The sequence below is a fragment of the Rana temporaria genome, chromosome 10 (assembly GCF_905171775.1).
Source record: "Rana temporaria chromosome 10, aRanTem1.1, whole genome shotgun sequence".
NCBI classification, from domain to species: domain Eukaryota; kingdom Metazoa; phylum Chordata; class Amphibia; order Anura; family Ranidae; genus Rana; species Rana temporaria.
Window position 1 is genome coordinate 16,516,285 of NC_053498.1, and position 22,561 is coordinate 16,538,845.

The 22,561-nt window shown below is 48.0% G+C and overlaps 1 protein-coding gene across 1 annotated transcript in view; it reads right to left on the bottom strand.

Moving 5' to 3' along the window:
- Positions 1–19,110, bottom strand: part of TMEM145 (transmembrane protein 145) — a 117,301-nt gene extending 98,191 nt beyond the window's left edge. The window contains exon 1 of the mRNA XM_040327292.1: positions 18,893–19,110. Coding sequence (XP_040183226.1) covers positions 18,893–18,991 — 99 coding nt within the window. The 5' untranslated portion in view covers positions 18,992–19,110. The remainder of the gene's footprint in view (positions 1–18,892) is intronic.
- Between the last annotated feature and the right edge of the window lie 3,451 nt (positions 19,111–22,561).

Sequence of the window (22,561 nt, forward strand, 5' to 3'; positions counted from 1 at the left end):
GGGGGGCTGCCGCCGCAAATTAACCACTTAAGACCCGGACCTTTGGGCAGCTAAAGGACCCGGCCAGTTTTTGGGATTCGGCACTGCGCCGCTTTAACTGACAATTGCGCGGTCGTTTGGACGTAGCTCCCAAACAGAATTGGCGTCCTTTTTTTCCCACAAATAGAGCTTTCTTTTGGCGGTATTTGATTACCTCTGCGGTTTTATTTTTTGCACTATAAACAAAAATAGAGCCACAATTTTGAAAAAAAATCAATATTTTAAACTTTTTGCTATAATAAATATCGCCCAAAAATTATATAAAAAAATGTTTTCCTCAGTTTAGGCCGATACGTATTCTTCTACCTATATTTGTTAAAAAAAAAAATCGCAATAAGCGTTTATCGGTTGGTTGCGCAAAATTTACAGCGTTTATCCAAAATAGGGGATAGTTTTATTGCATTTTTATCCAAAAAAATGTTTTTTGTACTACTAATGGTGGCGATCAGCGATTTTTTCGTGACTGCGACATTATGGCGGACACTTCGGACAATTTTGACACATTTTTGGGACCATTGTCATTTTCACAGCAAAAAATGCATTTAAAATGCATTGTTTATTGTGAAAATGACAGTTGCAGTTTGGGAGTTAACCACAAGGGGTTATGTATGACCTCATTTGTGTTTCTAACTGTAGGGGGGTGTGGCTGTAGATGTGACGATCGATGACGGCGCCACAGTGAAGAACGGGGAAGCTGTGTTTACACACAGCTCTCCCCGTTCTTCAGCTCCGGGGACCGATCGCGGGACTCCAGCGGCGATCGGTCCCGCGGTCACAGAGCTTCGGACCGGGTTGCGGGCCCACGGCTGGGCACTTAAAGAGGACGTACCTGTACGTGCTTGTGCCCAGCTGTGCCATTCTGCTGACGTATATGTGCAGGAGGCGGTCCTAAGTGGGTAAGGGCGGTGGGGCTTTGGTTGCCGACGAACAAAAAAAAAAAATATATAAAAAAAAAAAAGAGGGATGCCATCCGGGGCCCTGGGGACCATCGGGCCCCTTAGAGGTTGGGGGAGCTTTGGGTGCTGACAAAAAATAAAAGGAGGATGCCATCCGGGCCCCTGGGGACCACCGGGTCCCTTAGAGGTCGGGGGGCTTTGGGTGCTAACGAACAAAAAAAAAAGGGGGGGGGTTGCCACCAGTCTGGGATTCACCCAGACAGTTAAAGGGGTTGTAAAGGTTTATTTATTTTTTCAAATAACAAACATTTTATACTTACTTCCACTGTGCAGTTCGTTTTGCACAGGGTGGCCCCGATCCTCGTCTTCTGGGATCCCTCGGTGGCTGTCTCGGCTCCTCCACACTAGAGCTAACCCCCCCCCCCCCTCTGGGAAGCGCTCTCCCAAGGGGGTTAGCTTGCGGGCGCTCTCCCCTTAGGGTTGCCACATCATCCCTTTAATCCAGAACACATATGAATTACACAGGTTATGAGGCTGATTTAATGCAGATAAGGCACCAAGTGAGTTTAATTACCACCTTAAAGTGGTTGTAAACCCAACCACACATCTTGCACTTACAGGTAAGCCTAGATTAAGGCTTACCTGTAGGTGCAAGAAATATCTCCTAAACCTGCACAGTTTAGGAGATATTTACAGTAATTACAGGCAAAGATGTCTACGGCGCATTCGCACTGTAGACAACGGCGCAGGTTTTTCTTAATGGCATAACCAGGGTTAAAGGGGTTGTAAAGGTAAAAAAAAGTTCCCTAAATATCTTCCTTTTTTTTTCTCTAAATGGCTTCCTTTACCTTAGTGTAGAGGCGTTCCTAGGGGGGTGCGGTCCGCCCCGGGTGACACCCGCTAGAGGGGTGACACCATCCCGACATGTGGGGGGGGGGGGGCGGCAGAGGTGCAGTGGCTGTGTAATGTAAAGGGGTCCAGTGTGCAGGTGCTGTGTAATGTAAAAGGGGTGCAGTGATGCAGGGTGCTGTGTAATGTAAAGGGGTGCAGAGGGCTGAGTAGTGTAAAAGGGTCCAGAGGTGCAGGGGGCTATGTGAGTAAAGGGGTGCAGAGGTGCAGGCGGCTGTGTAATGTAAAAGGGGTGCAGTGATGCAGGGTGCTGTGCAATGTAAAAGGGTCCAGAGATGCAGGGTGCTATGGATGTAAAGGGGTCCTGTGATGCAGGGTGCTGTGCAATGTAAAAGGGTCCAGAGAATGCAGGGTGCTATGAGATGTAAAGGGGTCCAGTGATGCAGGGTGCTGGATACTCTCTACTTTGCAGATAGAGAAAGGAGCTTGTGTGTTAGTGGGCGTCCTGACACTCCTGCTCCCCCCTTCCCCCTTCAAGAGGCTTTCTCCACACCAGGAGAAAAGCCTTGCATTACTGTGTGGAGTTACAGACAGAAGAACAGAAAGCGAGGATTTCTCAGAAGAAATAAGGACATTTAAAAGCCAAAATGGAAGGATGAGGTAAGTGAAGGAGGACTGCACTAAGGTAAAGGAAGCTATTTTGGAGAAAAAAGTCCTTTACAACCCCTTTAAGTTGATTGATATTATATCGGCATATACTGCGCGCCGGCGTATAGCGCGCACCCCAAGCTGAGAAGGGAAGTTTAGGGAAAAAACTTACATTTTGGATGTCTTGCCCGTCGTCCATCGGCGGCCTTCTCCGTCGTCCATCTGCGGCCTTGCGCGGGGTCCGTCCAGCCTCGGTCGGTGTCCATCTGCTGTCTTGGCCCGTCGTCTGTCTGTGGCCCTTGCGCGGGGTCCGTCGAGCCTTGTCCGGCGTCCTCTGCGGCTTTGGAGGTGCCCATCCGCACCTTGCCCCGGGGTGTGTAGCGTCGTGTGTTTGAATTTGGCGCGCTGTGCAGAGCCGGATTTCCTGCGCACTCGACTTCACTCGGCTCTCTTGCGTGGCTTGGGGCGGAGCCGAGCGTGGGCAGAGCCTAGCCGAGTGCGCAGTACACTCGGTTTGGACAATGTCAGAGACAGCGGGGATCGGCGTATATCGCGCAACCCACGGTTTCCCCCCCTGATTTTAAGGGGAAAAAAAGTGCGCGGTATGCGCCGATAAATACGGTATGTCCATCTATGAAGAGAATAGAATAGAATGAACCTATAAAGAATATAAAGTTAATGCGTTGTAGAATAGCTGGGGGGTTATTCCCCCATTCTGATGCTTGGTCTGAACTTCAGCAAGTCGCCATCACCACGTCTAGATGCCTAAATGCATAGAGTTGCTGCCATGTGATTGGCTGATTACCAATTTGTGTTACCAAGCAATCTTGAACAGGTTGTACCTAAGAAAGTGTCCCGGTGAGTATGTGTTTATTTATATATATATATATATATATTATATATATATTATATATATATATATATATTATATATATATATATATATATATATATAGATATATAGATATAGATATATATAGATATTAGAATTAGAAAATAAAATGTAGTCTGTTTAATATTTGAAAGTTTATTAATAATTGATTCTAAATATAATTTTTTTTTTTAAAGGAAAATCTAGGGGCAGATTTCACGTAGATGGGCGTATTATTGGCGGGCGTAAACGTATTGATTTACGTTACGCCGCCGCAAGATATTTACACGCAAGTGCTTTATTCACAAAGCACTTGCCTGTAAAAGTTGCGGCGGCGTTGCGTAAATCCCCCGGCGCAAGTCCGCCTAATTCAAATTAGGCGGGTAGGGGGCGTATAGCATTTAAATTAGGGCGCGTTCTCGCGGCCGAACCTAATGCGCATTCGCCGTCCGAAGAATATCCCAGGGTGCATTGCTCCAAATGACTTCGCAAGGACGTCATTGGTTTCGACATGAACGTAAATGGCATCCATCCTATTTACGGACGACTTACGCAAACGACGTAAATTTTAAAATTTCGGACGCGGGGAACGACGGCCATACTTAACATTGGCTGCGCCTCATATACCCAGGGGCAACTTTACGCCGGGACAAGCCTAACGTAAACGTCGTAACTTCACTGCTGCGTTCGGGAATTCGCGTATCTAGATTATTTGCATACTTGACAGGAAAACGACGGTGGCGACACCTAGCGGCGAAAAAAAAAAAATGCATTTAAGATCCGACAGCGTAAGAGCCTTACGCCTGTCGGATCTAATGCTTAATCTATGCGTAACTGATTCTAAGAATCAGTCGCATAGATACGACGGCCCCAGATTAGACTTACGGACGGCGTACATGGCGTTGCGCCGTCGTAAGTCCTTTAAGAATCAGGGCCCTAGTCTCTAGATTAAATATAAATTGTTTCTAATTTCCTCTATGTAAATCATGTTCTCATGAATTAGTTAAGAGTGGCACATAGGATCTTATATAATCAAACAGCATGATATAATAATGTTATATGATCTATGCAAATTATACAATGCATCAAGTCATGTGTGGTTAACTCCAAATTAGATGGATTGAAATTAGCGCACATATAACTGATGAACTATATTAACCACAGAAATAAAATGAAATCAAAACAAAATTATTAAAATACTTAATATAATTTTTATTTTTCATTTTTCATTTTAATTCTGTGGCTTCTTTAGTTCATCAACTATTTTAAGTATGTATAATTTGAAGTTAACCGCACACGACATGATACACTATGACTGCATAGATCCAATACCATTATTATATCTGGCTGCTTGATTATGTAAGACCTTATGTACCACTATTAACCCCTTCACGCCGATATACGTCGGCAGAATGGCACGACTGGGCACAATCACGTACCTGTACGTGTCTCTTTAAAACCAGCCGCGGGGTCGCCAGTGCGCTCGCGACCCGGTCCGAAGCTCCAACACCGCGCCCGCGGGACCCACGGACCCGATCGCCGCCGGTGTCCCACGATCGGTCACCGGAGCTGAAGAACAGGGAGAGGTGTATGTGTGTGTAAACACACCTTCCCCGTTCTTCATTGTGGCACTGTCACTGATCGTCTGTTCCCTGATATAGAAAAAGACAATCACTGACGTCATACGTCCAGCCCCGCCCCCCTACAGTTAGAAACACATATGAGGTCACACTTAACCCCTACAGTGCCCCCTAGTGGTTAACTCCCAATCTGCAATTTTCATTTTCACAGTAACCAGTGCATTTTTATAGCACTTTTTGCTGTGAAAATGACCCAAAAATGTGTCAAAATTGTCCGATGTGATCGGCATAATGTCGCAGTCACGAAAAAAAAAAAATCGCTGATCGCCGCCATAAGTAGTAAAAAAAATAATTATTCTAAATAATAAATAAAAATGCAATAAAACTATCCCCTATTTTGTAAACGCTAGACATTTTGCGCAAACCAATCGATAAACGCCTATTGCGATTTTTTTTTACCAAAAATAGGTAGAAGAATATGTATCGGCCTAAACTGAGGAAAAAATATGTTTTTTATATATTTTGGGGATATTTATTATGGCAAAAAGTAAAAAAATCTTGCTTTTTTTTTCAAAATTGTCGCTCTATTTTTGTTTATAGCGCAAAAAAAAAAACGCAGGTGGTGATCAAATACCACCAGAAGAAAGCTCTATTTGTGGGGAAAAAAGGACGCCAATTTTGTTTGGGAGCCACGTCGCACGACCGCGCAATTGTCAGTTTAAAGCGACGCAGTGCCAAATCGCAAAAACTGGCCAGGGTCCTTTACCTGCATAAAGGTCCGGGTCTTAAAGCGGGGTTCACCTCAAAAAAATTTTTTAACATTAGATTCAGGCGGGTTGTTAGAAGCACAATAGGGTGTTTTTTTTTTAAATCGTTGCCGTATATACAGTTTTAGAGATATATGTTCTCCGCGGCTTCCGGGTATAATCTGCGGGACTGGGCGTTCCTAATTGATTGACAGGCTTCCGACGGTCGCATACAGCGCGTCACGAGTTGCCGAAAGAAGCCGGACTGCGAGTCGGCTCTATAAGGCGCCTGCGCACCGACGTTCGGCCTTTTTCGGCAACTCGTGACGCGCTGTATGCGACGGTCGGAAGCCTGTCAATCAATTAGGAACGCCCAGTCCCGCAGATTATACCCGGAAGCCGCGGAGAACTACATCTCTAAAACGGTAAGTACGGCAACGATTTAAAAAAAAAACACCCGTTTGTGCTTCTAACAACTCGCCTGAATCTAATGTTAATTTTTTTTTTTTAGGGTGAACCCCCACTTTAAGTGGTTAAGGGGGCATGGCAAAGGGTGTGTCCTATGCTGCATACTTTTGCTGATAGGTGTCCCTCATTCCCATCTCAAAAACCTGGGAGGTATGCCTGTGTCATGGGGCCAGAAAACGATTGCATCATATATAGAGGTCGACCGATATGGGTTTTTCTCTGGCCGATGACGATATTTGGAAATCGGGGCGGCCCCGATATGTGTTGCCGATTTTTGCAGCGATATTTTAGGCCGATTCTTTTTTTTTTTTCCCTCATCTCAAAAAACCTAGGGTGGAGAGGAGATAATTGTTTAGGGTGGAGAGGTGGGGTGCAGCCTGTCCCACCAGTGCCACCTCATTAGTGCCCACCAGTGCAGCCTATCAGTGTCCATCAGTGCCACCTCATTGGTGTCTATCAGTGCCCACCAGTGTCACCTCATCAGTGCCCACCAGTGCCACCTCATCAATACTCACCAATGCACCAGTGCATCCCATCATTGCCCACCAGTGCCACCTCATCAATGCACCAGTGCATCCCATCATTGCCCACCAGCGCATCTCACCAGCGCATATCACCAGTGCATCACATTGCCGCCGCGGTCACAGCATCAGGAAAGGCCGCGGCTTCGGCCTAGCTCCGGAGCCGTGGCACCGCTAGCGGCCATGTTAAATATCGGCCTAATTTGGAAAAAAAAATCGGCCAATGCCGATTTCTCCAAAACGGACAAATATCGGCCGATATATCGGTCGACCTCTAATCATATACTTATACCTAGGGGCAACAAAGTACCAGTAGGCCGCTGCTAAAGCCAAAAAAACATTCTCTAGCCATCGTTTCTGATCTAGTCATCGCAGCGAGCATTACAGTGCTGGAAGCTCTAAGAAGTAGAGGGTATCGCTCCCCAAGTACTCCATGGATGAATGCCAGCAGAAGTGAACAGAAGTGCAGTACTCCAGTCACTCAAAGCAACCAGCCAGCATCAACTTTCTAGTCCTTCATAAAACAACCACTAACTCGCTGAAGCAAGAATGCCGCTTCTGTGAAGCTAAAATTGTATCTTTCTAAGGAAATCTTTCAAGGAAATTTCCTTTCATGTACATACATAAAACGCAGATTTGAACTAAGCAAAGGGCACTTTTGGCTTCGCGATGCTTCTGCAGTCCCTACTATTCTATTCTCCGCTTGCTGCTGGCACACATTTTTCACTTCGTGACATTTTTCAGTTCTAATCTCAATAGCTCTATAGGGTAAAAAGTTTACAGATCCCAAAAAATTCACAAAACTATTAAAACTTCAAAAAGTCCCAAAGTCCGATGTAAACTGTAGCAGCACTACTTCCAGACAGGCGTCTGAAACACTTCTATATACCAAACGAATATAGGAAATCAGATGATAGTGCGGATAAATAAGATATACAGAAAACAGTCCTTCAATCAGTGCTCCTTTCACCAGAGGGGGCGTTCACCACATGGGGGGATATTAACTCCCCTTTTGGGGATGCACTCACCACAAATATGGAAATAAAGAGCCTGGAATATATATCCGTGTATCTCCTGGAAGTTGCACTCTCCACCAGCCAGTATCCCTGTGCCTATCTTTGGAACTGATCCTCAGAAGCAGTTTTCCAAAGATAGGCAGAAGATCCGACATCTGTAAGAGACGTAGGCCCCATACACACGAGAGGATTTATCCGCGAATACGGTCCAGCGGAACGTTTCCGCGGATAAATCCTCTCGAGGATTTGTGCGGATTTCCATGCGATGGAGTGTACTCACCATCGCATTGAAATCCGTGCCGAAATCCTCTGGCGATGACGTGTCGCGCCGTCGCCGCGATTATGACGCGGCGACGTGCGCGACGCTGTCATATAAGAAATTCCACGCATGCGTCGAATCCTTACAACGCATGCGGGGGATCCCTTCGGACGGATGGATCCGGTGAGTCTATACAGACCAGCGGATCCATCCGTTGGGATGGATTCCAGCGGATAGATTTGATAGCATGTCATCAAATATTTATCCGCTGGAAATCCATCCCAGGGGATAAATATCCGCGGAAACAGATCCGCTGGAGTGTACACACCATAGGATCTATCCGCTGAAACCCATTCGCTGGGATTTTTCAGCGGATGGATTCTATCGTGTGTATGGGGCCTTACACTGTCGGATCTTAGGATGCAGTACCGCATCCGCCGCTGGGGGCATTTCGAGTCGAAATGCCGCTTTGCGTATGCAAATGAGGACTTAGGCAGATCCACAAAGCTTTTTAGCTTTGTGTTTTCTGCGTAAGTTACGTTTTGCATGCGTAAAATTAGGGATGCTTTTACAAGGTGTAAACTAGTAACACCTTGTAAAAACATACCTTTTTTTCGATCGCCGCGTTTTTTTTTAAATTTCAAATTTTATTTTTCGCCACGTAACTTTTTTTTTCCTGACGCAACTTTATTGTCCCGTCGCAATCCACAAAGCCCGACGTAACGTAATTTCGCGCGCTCCCCGTCGGGAAAAATGACGTCACACGCATGCGCAGAACGTCCGGCGCGGGAGCGCGCCTCCCGCCTTGCGACGGAGGCACTTAGGTTACACAGCCGAAAATTTCTAGGTAAGTGCTTTGTGGATCGGGCACTTAGGTAGAAATTTCCGCCAGTGTAACTTAACTGCTAAAAGTTAAGTTAGGCAGGTTTTTTGAGGATTTGCCCCATTGAGCCCAAAAAAACATCCCCTTATAAAATGTGCGTACCACAATATAAAAGTAACAAGCAGAAAATATGGATGATATCAGTACTGTGCCTGTAAGACTCTCCTGGCCGGACAGTGACGCCCTCAGAAGAAGTCAACCAATGACGAAACACGTCAGGGCGTGACGCTTATCCATTGACCTAACAGTCTGTACAGCCCCTGGGACCAGGAAAGAAGTTCATCAGCAGCAGCTTCACTGTCCGGCCAGGAGAGCTCCTGTTTTACATACCTGAGCCCCGTAGTTCTCCCCATGCCCGATCGGCTCTTCATTGGATAGATTGATAGCAGAGCAGCCATTGGCTCGTGCTGCGGTCAATCAAATCCAATGATGCCGCCCCTGTTCACCGTGGCACGATATGAGAGCCACATTACTCCTCTCCTTGGGGCACCCAAAGGTGTGCCAGGTCCAGGGGTGGACTGACAATTCATGGGGCCCCCGGGCAATAGAAGATTATGGGGCCCCGGGCTTACAGATGGCCACCAAGCCAGGAGGCATTACAGAGGCGGGGCAGCTAAAATCTCAGGATTTTCACATCAAAAGCATGTCGGTTTTGGACATATCAGGGACAGATGTAAAAAAAACACAGATTTTTACATACTGTCCCTGGTTTTAATGAGCCTGGCAACCCGGATGGGGCCCCCTAGTGGCATGGGGCCCTCGGGCAGTGCCCGAGTGCCTCAGTGGTCAGTCCGCCCCTGGCCAGGTCTTTTATAATTCTAAAATGTTTATTACGAAAAAAAAAAAAAAATTGCCCAGTGCCTCTAAAGTGTTCAGGTTTGGCTTGAACAAAAGGTGGCAATCCTAGGTTGCATGGAGAGGAAAAAAGGTATTTTCGTGTTATATTTGAAAGAATTGTTTGTGGTTCTGTGCAAAATGTATTTGTTCCGACGTGTTACTGATAAAATCACAGAGAAGGCTTTAGTACTACTTTAAGCGACAAGTAAAAGGAAAACATTTGTTCTGTTCATTTTGAACAGACGCGATTTTAACAATTAAATGAGCCATAAAAATACAGAACAGACTATTACTTTACCAGCAGAACAACTTTCATTTATAAAGGACAATAAACAGAAAGCGCCAAATGTTCCCAACATGAAACCAGGTACGAGTATTATTTCCGGAAGAGAAGAGAGAAGAGGGATTATAACAGAAAAATCAGACAGTCAGTGCCCATGTTGCTAGTCAGTGCCCATTTGTGGGCACTGATTGGCATCTATTGTGATTTTTTTTTTACATGTGGATGGCCATGGGGGATGTACCACCCCCACGTTTACATCGTGATCAGCCGTGATTGGCCGGAGGCTCTTTGCCGAGATTGGAGATGCAGGGTGTCAGACTGACAACCCGCATCACCGATCGCCGCGCTGCGCGCCCCCATGTTATCCTGCTGGACGTCAATAGACGTCCAGTCAGGATAACACAACCACTTCCCGGACGTCAATTTACTATTGACCGGGCGGGAAGTGGTTAAGAGAGGACCGAAGATCCTATAACCTGTACTGCTTCAAATATTTACTACATTGAAAAGTACTTTATGTTTAACTATGGCATAAAAAAAAAAGATAGAAAAAAAAAGATAAAATATTTCTATAGCACAAAGAAAACGAGTGATGCGATTGTACGGTTGGACACAAGAATATTTACAGGAGAGAAGTTTCCAGGGACAAATGGACCCGTCCTTGGAATCAAGGACAACAGGCATCTCTATACAGCCTAAACACAATTCCGAGCCCCAGTAGGGTACTATTGTTGGGAAAGGCGCTAATACATAAACGTTATTGCTTCGCTGGGCGTCATAAATATACGCAGACATATGCGTGTGCACGGCGACTTCATAAAGTAAAACGGAGAAGATGGAATTACAGACGTTGTCATTGCTCACTTGGTATTCAAGGTGATCGTTTCATGGCTCCGATGCCGATCCCGTGTCTACTACCAATAGTCAGAATACTCCTAGCTATAAACACTACGCACCACGGAGTATCAACTCCATCACCGCTCAGCACCACTCAGTATCAGGGCTGTCTTAATGAGATGGCACACCTGGGCACTGCCCAGGGGCCCCAGCTGCATGGGGGGACCCCCTGCACTTTCCCCAAATCAGCTGGTCCTTGAGCCCACGCTGCCCTGGAATTGGGGGCCCCATGATGGCACTGAGCGATGGATACACAGGGGAGGCACTCTGCCTCCTACCTACTTGGGGCTAGATTCAGCAATGAATTACGCCGGTGTATCCATAGATACGCCACGTAAATTCAAAGCTGCGTCGGCGTATCTTTTTTCTGTATTCAGAAAGCAAGATACGCCGAAATTAGGCTAAGACGCGACTGGCGTAAGTCTCTTACACCGTCGTATCTTAGGGTGCATATTTCCGCTGGCCGCTAGGTGGCGCTTCCGTCGTTTTCGGCGTCGAATATGCAAATGACCTAGATACGCCGATTCACAAATTTACGTACGCCCGGCGCTATTTTTTTTTACGTCGTTTACGTTAGGCTTTTTCCGCGTAAGGTTACTGGCGCACGCAATGTTAAGTATGGCCGTCGTTCCCGCGTCGAAATTTGAATTTTTTACGTCGTTTTACGTAAGTCGTTTGCAAATAGGGCTGGAAGTAATTTACGTTCACGTCGAAAACCAATACGTCCTTGCGGCGTACTTTGGAGCAATGCACACTGGGATATGTACACGGACGGCGCATGCGCTGTTCGTAAAAAAAACATCACGTCGGGTCACCAAGAATTAACGTAAAACACGCCCCCTCATCCACATTTAAATTACGCGCGCTTACACCGGCCCCATTTACGCTACGCCGCCGTAACTTAGAAGGCAAGTGCTTTGTGAATACAGCACTTGCCTCTCTGATTTACGGCGGCGTAGTGTAAATACGATACGCTACGCCGCCGTAACAATGCGCCCGGCTACCTGAATCTAGCCCTTGATGTCTGTTTACCTGCACTGTCATCGTTGTAGGGGAGGGGCCCCAGAGCATTACTTTGCCCAGGGGCCCATGATGCTATTAAGATGGCCCTGCTCAGTATATCAGAAAAAAATTATCAGCGTGAGGGGAAAAAAAAAAACGATTACCAATCCTTTGTTTACATCATGTGATCAGCTGTCATTGGCTGACAGCTGATCACATGGTAAGGCGCCAGGACCGGCCCTTACATGGATCTGTGATCCTCCGAGTCTCAGTGACTCAGTGATCACAGCGCGCGCCCTGCAGGGGGCACGCATTGCGCGTGCAAAGGGGAGGACGTCTATTGACATCCTCCCGGATTTTCAGGCCTGCGCTGTAGCCGCCATTTTACTATAGCGCGGGCCTCTAGTGGTTAATGCAGAAAGATATGTCAATCAAAGTATGAAAATGTATATAAAAATCTTTATTAAAATAAATAACAATGAATTACAACACATAGCGCCCGCCGGGTCAAAAGGTGAAGCGACGTAAGGTAACGTAATTTCGCCCAGGGGAGCCAACCTGCTGCAGTAAAACTGTGGCGGCTGGTCGGGAAGGGGTTAAAGGGTAACTCCACTTTCGCGGGGGGAAAAAAATAGCAAATAAAGAAAAAATAATATAGCGCATACAACTGTGACACTAATCATATTGTAATCGAATGTTATTAAAAATGACCTTTCCTTTTCAATCTGCAGCCGCTGTCATTTTCTGAAAATACATTGCAATATGTCTACCTGGAGTTTTCTGTACACTCAGGCCCGGATTCAGAAAGATGAGCGCATCTTCTGCGATTCTCTGAATCTCCGATACGTTACGCCGCCGTAACTTTGGGCGCAAGTTCCGTATGCAGAACTTGCACCCTTAGTTACGGCGGCGTAACGTATGTGTGGCGGCGTAAGCCCACCTAATTCAAATGGGGATGTTGGGGGCGTGTTTTATTTAAATTTCACTTGACCCCGCGTTTGACATTTTTTTTTAACGGCGCATGCGCCGTCCGTAAAATATCCCAGTGTGCATTGCTCCAAAGTACGCCGCAAGGACGTATTGGATTTGACGTGAACGTAAATGACGTCCAGCCCTATTCGCGAACGACTTACGACCTAAAATTTTCAAAACTCGGCGCGGGAACGATGGCCATACTTAACATTAGCTACGCCTCTTATAGCAGGGGTAACTATACGCCGCAAAAGGTCTAACGTAAACGACATAAAAAAATGCGCCGGCGGGACGTACGTTTCTGAATCGGCGTAAATACCTCATTAGCATATTCCTCGCGCAACTTTACGGAATCGCCACCTAGCGGCCAGCGTAAATATGCAGCCTAAGATACGACGGTGTAAGACACTTACGCCAGTCAGATCTTAGGGAAATCTATGCGTAACTGATTCTCTGAATCAGGCGCATAGATGCGACGCCGCACACTCAGAGATACGACGGCGTATCAGGAGATACGCCGTCGTATCTCGTTTCTGAATCCGGGCCAGAATGTGTACTGACCCCTCCCCAGAAACATCATTTCCTGCTTGTGTGATTGGCTCACCAATTTTCCCAGAAGTCTGCCTAAGATACAAGTCAGATTTTAAGCATCCCCTGCAACAAAAATGTCACCTTTTGAGAGATACTTTCAATAGGAACACGTCAAAAGGGATGCAGGCCGAGCAGATTTCCTCATTAGTGCCCTGCAGCTGCACACCTGACACGTTTGCATTCTGATGACGGGTCCCACCAGGTGTCAAAGCACCTGAGCAGTGCCTGCATCTGATTGGATAGAGGTGCTGTTAGGCTGACCATTTTCCTCCCAGCTATTTTTTTTTTTTTTTTTAATAGGAAAGTCAGGCGGGGGAGGCCAACAAGATGGGAACTGGCCAAACTTTGCCCCATATATGGTCAGCTTTAGCCTGTCCTTTTTATGAGCATTTAACCACTTAACCCCCGGACCATATTGCTGGTCAAAGACCAGAGCACTTTTTGCGATTCGGCACTGCGTCGCTTTAACTGACAATTGCGCGGTCGTGCGACGTGGCTCCCAAACAAAATTGGTGTCCTTTTTTCCCCACAAATAGAGTTTTCTTTTGGTGGTATTTGATCACCTCTGCGGTTTTTAGTTTTTGCGCTATAAAGAAAAAAAGAGCGTCAATTTTGAAAAAAATGCAATATTTTTTAATTTTTGCCATAATAAATATCCCCCAAAAACATATATAAAAACAACATTTTTTTCCTCAGTTTAGGCCGATACGTATTCTTCTACCTATTTTTCGCCAAAAAAAAAATCGCAATAAGTTTGCGCAAAAGTTATAGCGTTTACAAAATAGGGGGTATTTTTATGGCATTTTTATTAATATTTATTTTTTTACTACTAATGGCGGCGATCAGCGATTTTTTTCGTGACTGCGACACTATGGCGGACACTTCGGACAATTTAGACACATTTTTGGGACCATTGTAATTTTCACAGCAAAAAATGCATTTAAAATGCATTGTTTATTGTGAAAATGACAGTTGCAGTTTGGGAGTTAACCACAAGGGGGCGCTGAAGGGGTTAAGTGTGACCTCATCTGTGTTTCTAACTGTAGGGGGCGGGGCTAGACGTGTGACGTCATCGATCGTGTTTCCCTATAACAGGGAACAGACGATCGATGACAGCGCCATAGTGAAGAACGGGGAAGCTGTGTTTACACACACCTCTCCCCGTTCTTCAGCTCCGGGAACCGATCGCGGGACTCCAGCGGCGATCGGGTCCCGCGGTCACGGAGCTTCGGACCCACGGCTGGGCACTTAAAGAGGACGTACATGTACGTGCCCAGCCGTGCCATTCTGCCGACGTACATCTGCAGGAGGCGGTCCTTAAGTGTTTAAGCATCCCCTGCAACAAAAATGTCACCTTTTGAGAGATACTTTCAATAGAAACACGTCTAAAGGGATGCAGGCCCAGCAGCCATTGGCTCCTGCTGCTGTCAATCAAATCCAGTGCCGCCGTCGACAGGGGGCGGGGCCGAGTGTAGGTGCTCCATATAGACATGAATGAGTGAGTTTGGGTGGAGGAACTTGACTGGCCTGCACAGCGTCCTGACCTCAACCCGATAGAACACCTAGAGTGGAGACTGCAAGCCAGGCCTTATCGTTCCAACATCAGTGACTGACCAGTGCAAGAAACCATCAAGGGCCCCCCTGACCTCTGGCCAGAGCCCTTCCCTCCAAGACTCATGGCGGAACGCCAGAACCCGGGCACAAGTGCGGCCCTGCTAGTTCCGCCACTGGTGTCAGCAGTCCCATTGGGGTGGCTTTGGTGAGCTATGAAGAGTCTAAACAGACCTCTGATGTTTCACCTTAGAGACAAAGAAAGGAGATTGAGGACACAGCCCTCCATTTCCATCTCTGCAGCCTCTGCAGCACAGAATGAATGAACAGGGATAGCTCTGTACAGCGGCTTCCCATTCATTCACAAACTGAAGCATTGTAAACACAGTTTACTATGTTTCAGTTACAAATTTACAGAATCAGTGATCGGTACGGATCACTGACTCTATTTATTCAGACAAGGAAGGGGCCGGTAAATGACACCTTTACCGGCCCCTTCCCCGCTCTCAGTCCTGACATCATCCCTTGCAGCAGCCAGAGGGAGAGGGGAGAGGGAAACCTGGCAGAGTGGGGGAAGAGGGGGGCCCAGGGAGAGACAGGAGAGAAGACAGTGGCCTGGGGGGGGGGGGGGGCACTAAGAAGCTGAATAGGAGGGGCGGCAGGGGTAGCAGGATATTATAGAGGAACCAATCCCCTTCCTTCTGCAGCTGGGAGGGAGCGGAGGAGAAGTGGGCATTCAGCGGCTGTAGGAGGGAGAAGATTGGTTCCTCTATATCCTGCCGCCATTCCCATTCAGGTATATCGGGGGCCCCTGGAGCATAGGGCCGTGTTGCAATTGAGACCCCTGTGACCCTTGTAGGTACGCCCCTGGCTGGACCATAACATAATGAAAAGCTCACTATACAATCTGAATGTACAATCTCTGGAGCATAGGGCCGGGTTGCAATTGAGACCCCTGTGACCCCTGTAGGTACGCCCCTGGCTGGACCATAACATAATAAAAAGGTCACTATACAATCTGAATGTACAATCTCTGCAGCATGGGGCTGGGTTGCAATTAAGACCCCTGTGACCCCTGTAGGTACGCCCCTGGCTGGACCATAACATAATAAAAAGGTCACTATACAATCTGAATGTACAATCTCTGGAGAATAGGGCCGGGTTGCAATTGAGACCCCTGTGACCCCTGTAGGTACGCCCCTGGCTGGACCATAACATAATAAAAAGGTCACTATACAATCTGAATGTACAATCTCTGGAGCATGGGGCCCAGTCACAATTGAGACCCCTGTGGGTACACCCCTGGCAGGACCATAACATAATAAAAAGGTCACTACAATCTAAGGCCCAGATTCAGAAAGGACTTACGACGGCGCAGCGCCATGTACGCCGTCGTAAGTCCTAATCCGACCCATCGTATCTATGCGCCTGATTCATAGTCGCCAATTCTAATGTAATTTTTCACTATTTTCACTGCCATCTTCTTCCCTCTAATTAGAACCCCCAAACATTATATATATATATTTTTTATCCTAACACCCTAGAGAATAAAATGGCGATCGTTGCAATACTTTCTGTCACGCCCTATTTGCGCAGCGGTCTTACAAGCGCACTTTTTGGGGAAAAAATTACACTTTTTTGAATTAAAAAATAAGACAGCAGTAAAGTTATCCCCATTTTTTTTAATATTATGAAAGATAATGTTACGCCGAGTAAATTGATACCCAACATGTCACGCTTCAAAATGACGTCCGCTTGTGGAATGGCGACAAACTTTTACTCTTTAAAATCTCCATAGGCGTTTAAAAAATTCTACAGGTTGCATGTTTTGAGTTACAGAGGAGGTCTAGGGCTAGAATTATTGGTCTCGCTCTACCAATTGCGGCGATACCTCACATGTGTGGTTTGAACACCGTTTACATATGCGGGCGCTGCTCAAGTATGTGTTCGCTTCTTGCGCGCAAGCTCGTCGGGACGGGGCGCGTTTTCTGGCTCCTAACTTTTTTAGCTGGCTCCTAGATTCCAAGCAAATTTGTCCAACCCTTGATATAATGGGAATCTTGATGTTGATCGTTGCAGCGCTTCGGGAAACGCGATTCAAATCCGGTGTGAATAGCGACTAGAAAGGCTAAAAATTATTAACAATCTACAAAAGCTTCAAACACACATCACTTATAGTGTCACCTCTATTAAATGAAATCCTCGGATTCGGCGTAGCACGCACCTATCTTGTCCAAATAAACCGAACGGAAACCAGAATTATTCAACGCCAAATCCTAACCGACAATATAAAATGTCTTGCTGAGCCCACAGCTGCATTCACCTAACAACCAGTCCTCTATTCTCTTCATTGTAGTCCTGGCAACAGCCAGTGCCGGCCGTACACCAAATCTATCCGTTCCCTTCCGTTCTGAGCGACGCTGGAGCAGAACAAAGTAAAGTCTGCGCAAATAAAAACGGAGATTGAACTGCCAGAGAACGACACGCACAGCCGGAGCCGTCCAATTCTCTATATCTGAGCGCAACATCGTCCCCCATTATAGATACAGAACTCCGCAAAACTTCTCCAAAATATTTATCCTGCCACAGAGATTTTATATCATAAACAGAGATATAAAAGTATAAACATTCTCCATATATCTCCACCATTCATTATAGAAGATAGAAAGCATCACATTATACCAAATACTTCCCACAAGCTCATTGTAGCCATTTATTAAAGAGATACATTATGTCTTATACAGTGTGCGTTATGATAGAGAGAGATATATAGATAAAGATAGATAGATAGATAGATAGATAGATAGATAGATAGATAGATAGATAGAGAACAGATAATAAATGGATCCTGTACGTCCGGTGTATTATATCTATAGTGGCCCCCCATTTACAATGTCTATACAACAGAGAAGACAGTGTGGCCCCTGTCTCTCTCTCTCTGTGTGTCCCCTGACTCTAAGTGTGGCCCCTGTGGACCCTCTCTCTCAGTGTGGCCCCTGTCTCTTACTGTGGACCCTGTCTCTCATTGTGGCCCCTCTCGCTCAGTGTGGAACCTGTCTCTCTCGGTGTGGCCCCTGACGCTCACTGTGGACCCTCTCTCTCTGTGTGGCCCCTCTCTCTGTTTCTCTATCAATGTGGCCCCTCTCTCTATCAGTGTGGCCCCTGTGGATCATCTCTCTCAGTGTGGACCATGTCTCTGTGTGGCCCCTCTCTCAATGTGGACCTTGTGGCCCCTTTATCTCTCTGTGGCCCCTATCTCTCAGTGTGACCCCCTGTCTCTCTCTCTCTCAGTGTGGAATCTCTCTGTGTGGCCCATCTCTCTATCAGTGTGGCCCTCTCTCTCTCTGGCCCATCTCTCTATCAATGTGGCCCCTCTCTCTACCAGTGTGGCCCCTGACTCTCAGTATGGCCCGTGTCTCTCAGTGTGGCCCCTGTGGACCCTCTCTCAGTGTGGACCCTGTCCATCAGTGTGGCCCCTCTATCTCTCTGTGCCCCCTGTCTCTCAGTGTGTCCCCAGTGTGGACCCTGTCTCTTAGTGGAGCACCTGTTTCTCAGCGTGGCCCCTCTCTCTTAGTGTGGCCCCTCTCTCTTAGTGTGGCCCCTGTCTCTCAATGTGGACCCTGTCTCCCAGTGTGGACCCTGTCTCCCAGTGTGGCCCCAGTGTGGACCCTGTCTCTTAGTGTAGCACCTGTTTCTCAGAGTGGCCCCTGTCTCTGAGTGTGGCCCCTGTCTCTCAATGTGGACCCTGTCTCTCAGTGTGGCCCCAGTGCGGACCCTCTCTCTTAGTGTAGCACCTGTTTCTCAGAATGGCCCCTCTCTCTGAGTGTGGCCCCTGTCTCTCTCAGTGTGGACCCTGTCTCTCTCAATGTGGACCCTCTCTCTCAATGTGGCCCCTGTCCCTCTTAGTGTGGCCCCTGTCTCAGTGTGGACCCTGTCTCTCAGTGTGGACCCTGTCTCTCAATGTGGCCCCTGGCTCTCTCTCACCTCTTTGGTGCTCAGGTTGCCCCGCACATATTTGGCCGCACAGATCCGCAGGTATCCTAGAAAAAGAAGCAGCAGCCCGGGGCCCGCTGGGGGCCCCATCACCGGGACCGGCGGAGGATGAGAAGAGAAGGACGGAAGAGATGGGACACCGCAGCACCGGACCGGTACCGGTTACAGATGGAGGATGGTGATCAGCAGAGGAGACGGTTCATCGCCGGACACGGACAGCTGCAGCTCCGGAATGCATCACCGGGGAGGGAGGCGGTACCGGGAGAACCGAGCATAGCGCGGGCACAGGACACGGGGGCGAGCACTGCGGAGACACGGGAGACAGGAGGGGGAGCGGGATATGGAGAGGAGGGGGGTCCAACCGGGGATCCCTGTGTATAGGGGGGATCTGGGGGTCCCTGTATATAGGAGGGGATCTGGGGATCCCTGTGTTTAGGGGGGATCTGGGGTCCCTGTATACAGGGGGGATCTGGGGATCCCTGTGTTTAGGGGGGATCTGGGGTCCCTGTATACAGGGGGGATCTGGGGTCCCTGTATATAGGGGGGATCTGGGGATCCCTGTATACAGGGGGGATCTGGGGTCCCTGTATATAGGGGGGATCTGGGGATCCCTATATATAGGAGAGGATCCGGGCGTCCCTGTATATAGGAGGGGATATGGGGGTCCCTGTATAAAGGAGGGGATATGGGGGTCCCTATATATAGGAGAGGATCCGGGGCGTCCCTGTATATAGGAGGGGATCTGGGGGTCCTTGTATAAAGGAGGGGATAAGGGGGTCCCTATATATAGGAGGGGATCCGGGGGTCTCTGTATAAAGGAGGGGATATGGGGGTCCCTGTATAAAGTAGGGGATATGGGGGTCCCTATATATAGGAGGGGATCTGGGAGTCTCTGTATATGGGAGGAGATCTGGGGGTCCCTGTATAAAGGAGGGGATATGGGGGTCCCTATATATAGGAGGGGATCTGGGGGTCCCTGTATACAGGGGGGATCTGGGGGTCCCTGTATATAGGAGGGGATCTGGGAGTCTCTGTATAAAGGAGGAGATATGGGGAGTCTCTGTATAAAGGAGGAGATATGGGGGTCCCTGTATAAAGGAGGAGATATGGGGGTCCCTGTATAAAGGAGGGGATATGGGGGTCCCTGTATAAAGGAGGAGATACGGGGAGTCTCTGTATAAAGGAGGAGATATGGGGAGTCTCTGTATAAATATTATTATTATTATTTTTTTATGGTTGAACTGGATGGACTTGTGTCTTTTTTCAACCTGACTAACTATGTACAAAAGAGGGGATCTGGGGATACGGAGAGGAGGGGGGTCCCTGTATATCGGAGGGGATCTGTGGGTCCCTGCATATAGGAGAGGAGGGGGGTCCCTGTATATCGGAGGGGATCTGTGGGTCCCTGCATATAGGAGGGGATCTGGGGGTCCTTGAATAAAGGAGGGGATCTGGGGGTCCCTGAATAAAGGAGGGGATCTGGGGGTCTCTGTATAAAGGAGGGAATCTGGGGGTCTCTGTATAAAGGAGGGGATCTGGGGATATGGAGAGGAAGGGGGTACCTGTATATATAGAATACAGATAAGGGAATTACCCCTTAAGTATCCCCTCCCAGCATGCACAGCGGGGTCACCACTCCCTCTGTACTGCTGCCGAGAAAGGACACCCAATGCACCACGGTACACCCGCGTTCCAACATAAGGCTGAGATGGCAACACCACCTGCAGGCAACGATGGGAACTACCAAGCAGTACCACTGCCAGAACAGAGGCAAATTAGTGTTAATCAAATCGGTCTGGGCCCAAATACTGGCCCAGACTTCCCTTAAATTTTAAATAGCGCCCCCTAGATTTGGGGTGGGCGCTACACTGGGGGGAGAGCAGGATTCACAGAGAGGAAGCAGGATCCAAGGGTTTCTCTACTGGAGGGGAAACAAGAATATGGAGCTCTGTATACTGGAGGTAAAGGGTCTACATTCAGAGCCTGTAGCATGACACCAATGATCTTTAAAGCTGTCTGTAGGGTAGCATTCTTCCCACTGGCCACCAATGTAAGGGGCATTCTTCCTACTGGCCACCAATGTAAGGGGCATTCTTCCTACTGGCCACCAATGTAAGGGGCATTCTTCCCACTGGCTACCAATGTAAGGGGCATTCTTCCTACAGGCCACCAATGTAAGGGGCATTCTTCCTACAGGCCACCAATGCAAGGGGCATGCTTCCTACTGGCCACCAATGTAAGGGGCATTCTTCCTACTGGCCACCAATGTAAGGGGCATTCTTCCTACTGGCCACCAATGTAAGGGGCATTCTTCCCACTGGCTACCAATGTAAGGGGCATTCTTCCTACAGGCCACCAATGTAAGGGCATTCTTCCTACAGGCCACCAATGCAAGGGGCATGCTTCCTACTGGCCACCAATGTAAGGGGCATTCTTCCTACTGGCCACCAATGTAAGGGGCATTCTTCCTACTGGCCACCAATGTAAGGGGCATTCTTCCCACTGGCTACCAATGTAAGGGGCATTCTTCCTACAGGCCACCAATGTAAGGGGCATTCTTCCTACAGGCCACCAATGCAAGGGGCATGCTTCCTACTGGCCACCAATGTAAGGGGCATTCTTCCTACTGGCCACCAATGTAAGGGGCATTCTTCCTACTGGCCACCAATGTAAGGGGCATTCTTCCCACTGGCTACCAATGTAAGGGCATTCTTCCTACAGGCCACCAATGTAAGGGGCATTCTTCCTACAGGCCACCAATGCAAGGGGCATGCTTCCTACTGGCCACCAATGTAAGGGGCATTCTTCCTACTGGCCACCAATGTAAGGGGCATTCTTCCTACTGGCCACCAATGTAAGGGGCATTCTTCCCACTGGCTACCAATGTAAGGGGCATTCTTCCTACAGGCCACCAATGTAAGGGGCATTCTTCCTACAGGCCACCAATGCAAGGGGCATGCTTCCTACTGGCCACCAATGTAAGGGGCATTCTTCCTACAGGCCACCAATGTAAGGGGCATTCTTCCTACTGGCCACCAATGTAAGGGGCATTCTTCCTACAGGCCACCAATGTAAGGGGCATTCTTCCTACTGGCCACCAATGTAAGGGGCATTCTTCCTACAGGCCACCAATGTAAGGGGCATTCTTCCTACAGGCCACCAATGTAAGGGGCATTCTTCCTACTGGCCACCAATGTAAGGGGCATTCTTCCTACAGGCCACCAATGTAAGGGGCATTCTTCCTACTGGCCACCAATGTAAGGGGCATTCTTCCTACAGGCCACCAATGTAAGGGGCATTCTTCCTACAGGCCACCAATGTAAGGGGCATTCTTCCTACTGGCCACCAATGTAAGGGGCATTCTTCCTACTGGCCACCAATGTAAGGGGCATTCTTCCCACTGGCTACCAATGTAAGGGGCATTCTTCCTACTGGCCACCAATGTAAGTGGCATTCTTCCCACTGGCCAATTGGACCAATTTTCCTAATGACCACCCCCCCCCCCCCCCATGAACTAATCTTAGATTCCCTGAGATGTGGCAGTTGGCTGCATATGATGGGCACAGTGGCTGCATATGATGGGCACAGTTGGCTGCATATGATGGGCACAGTGGCTGCAAATGATGGGCGCAGTGGCTGCAAATGATGGGCACAGTTGGC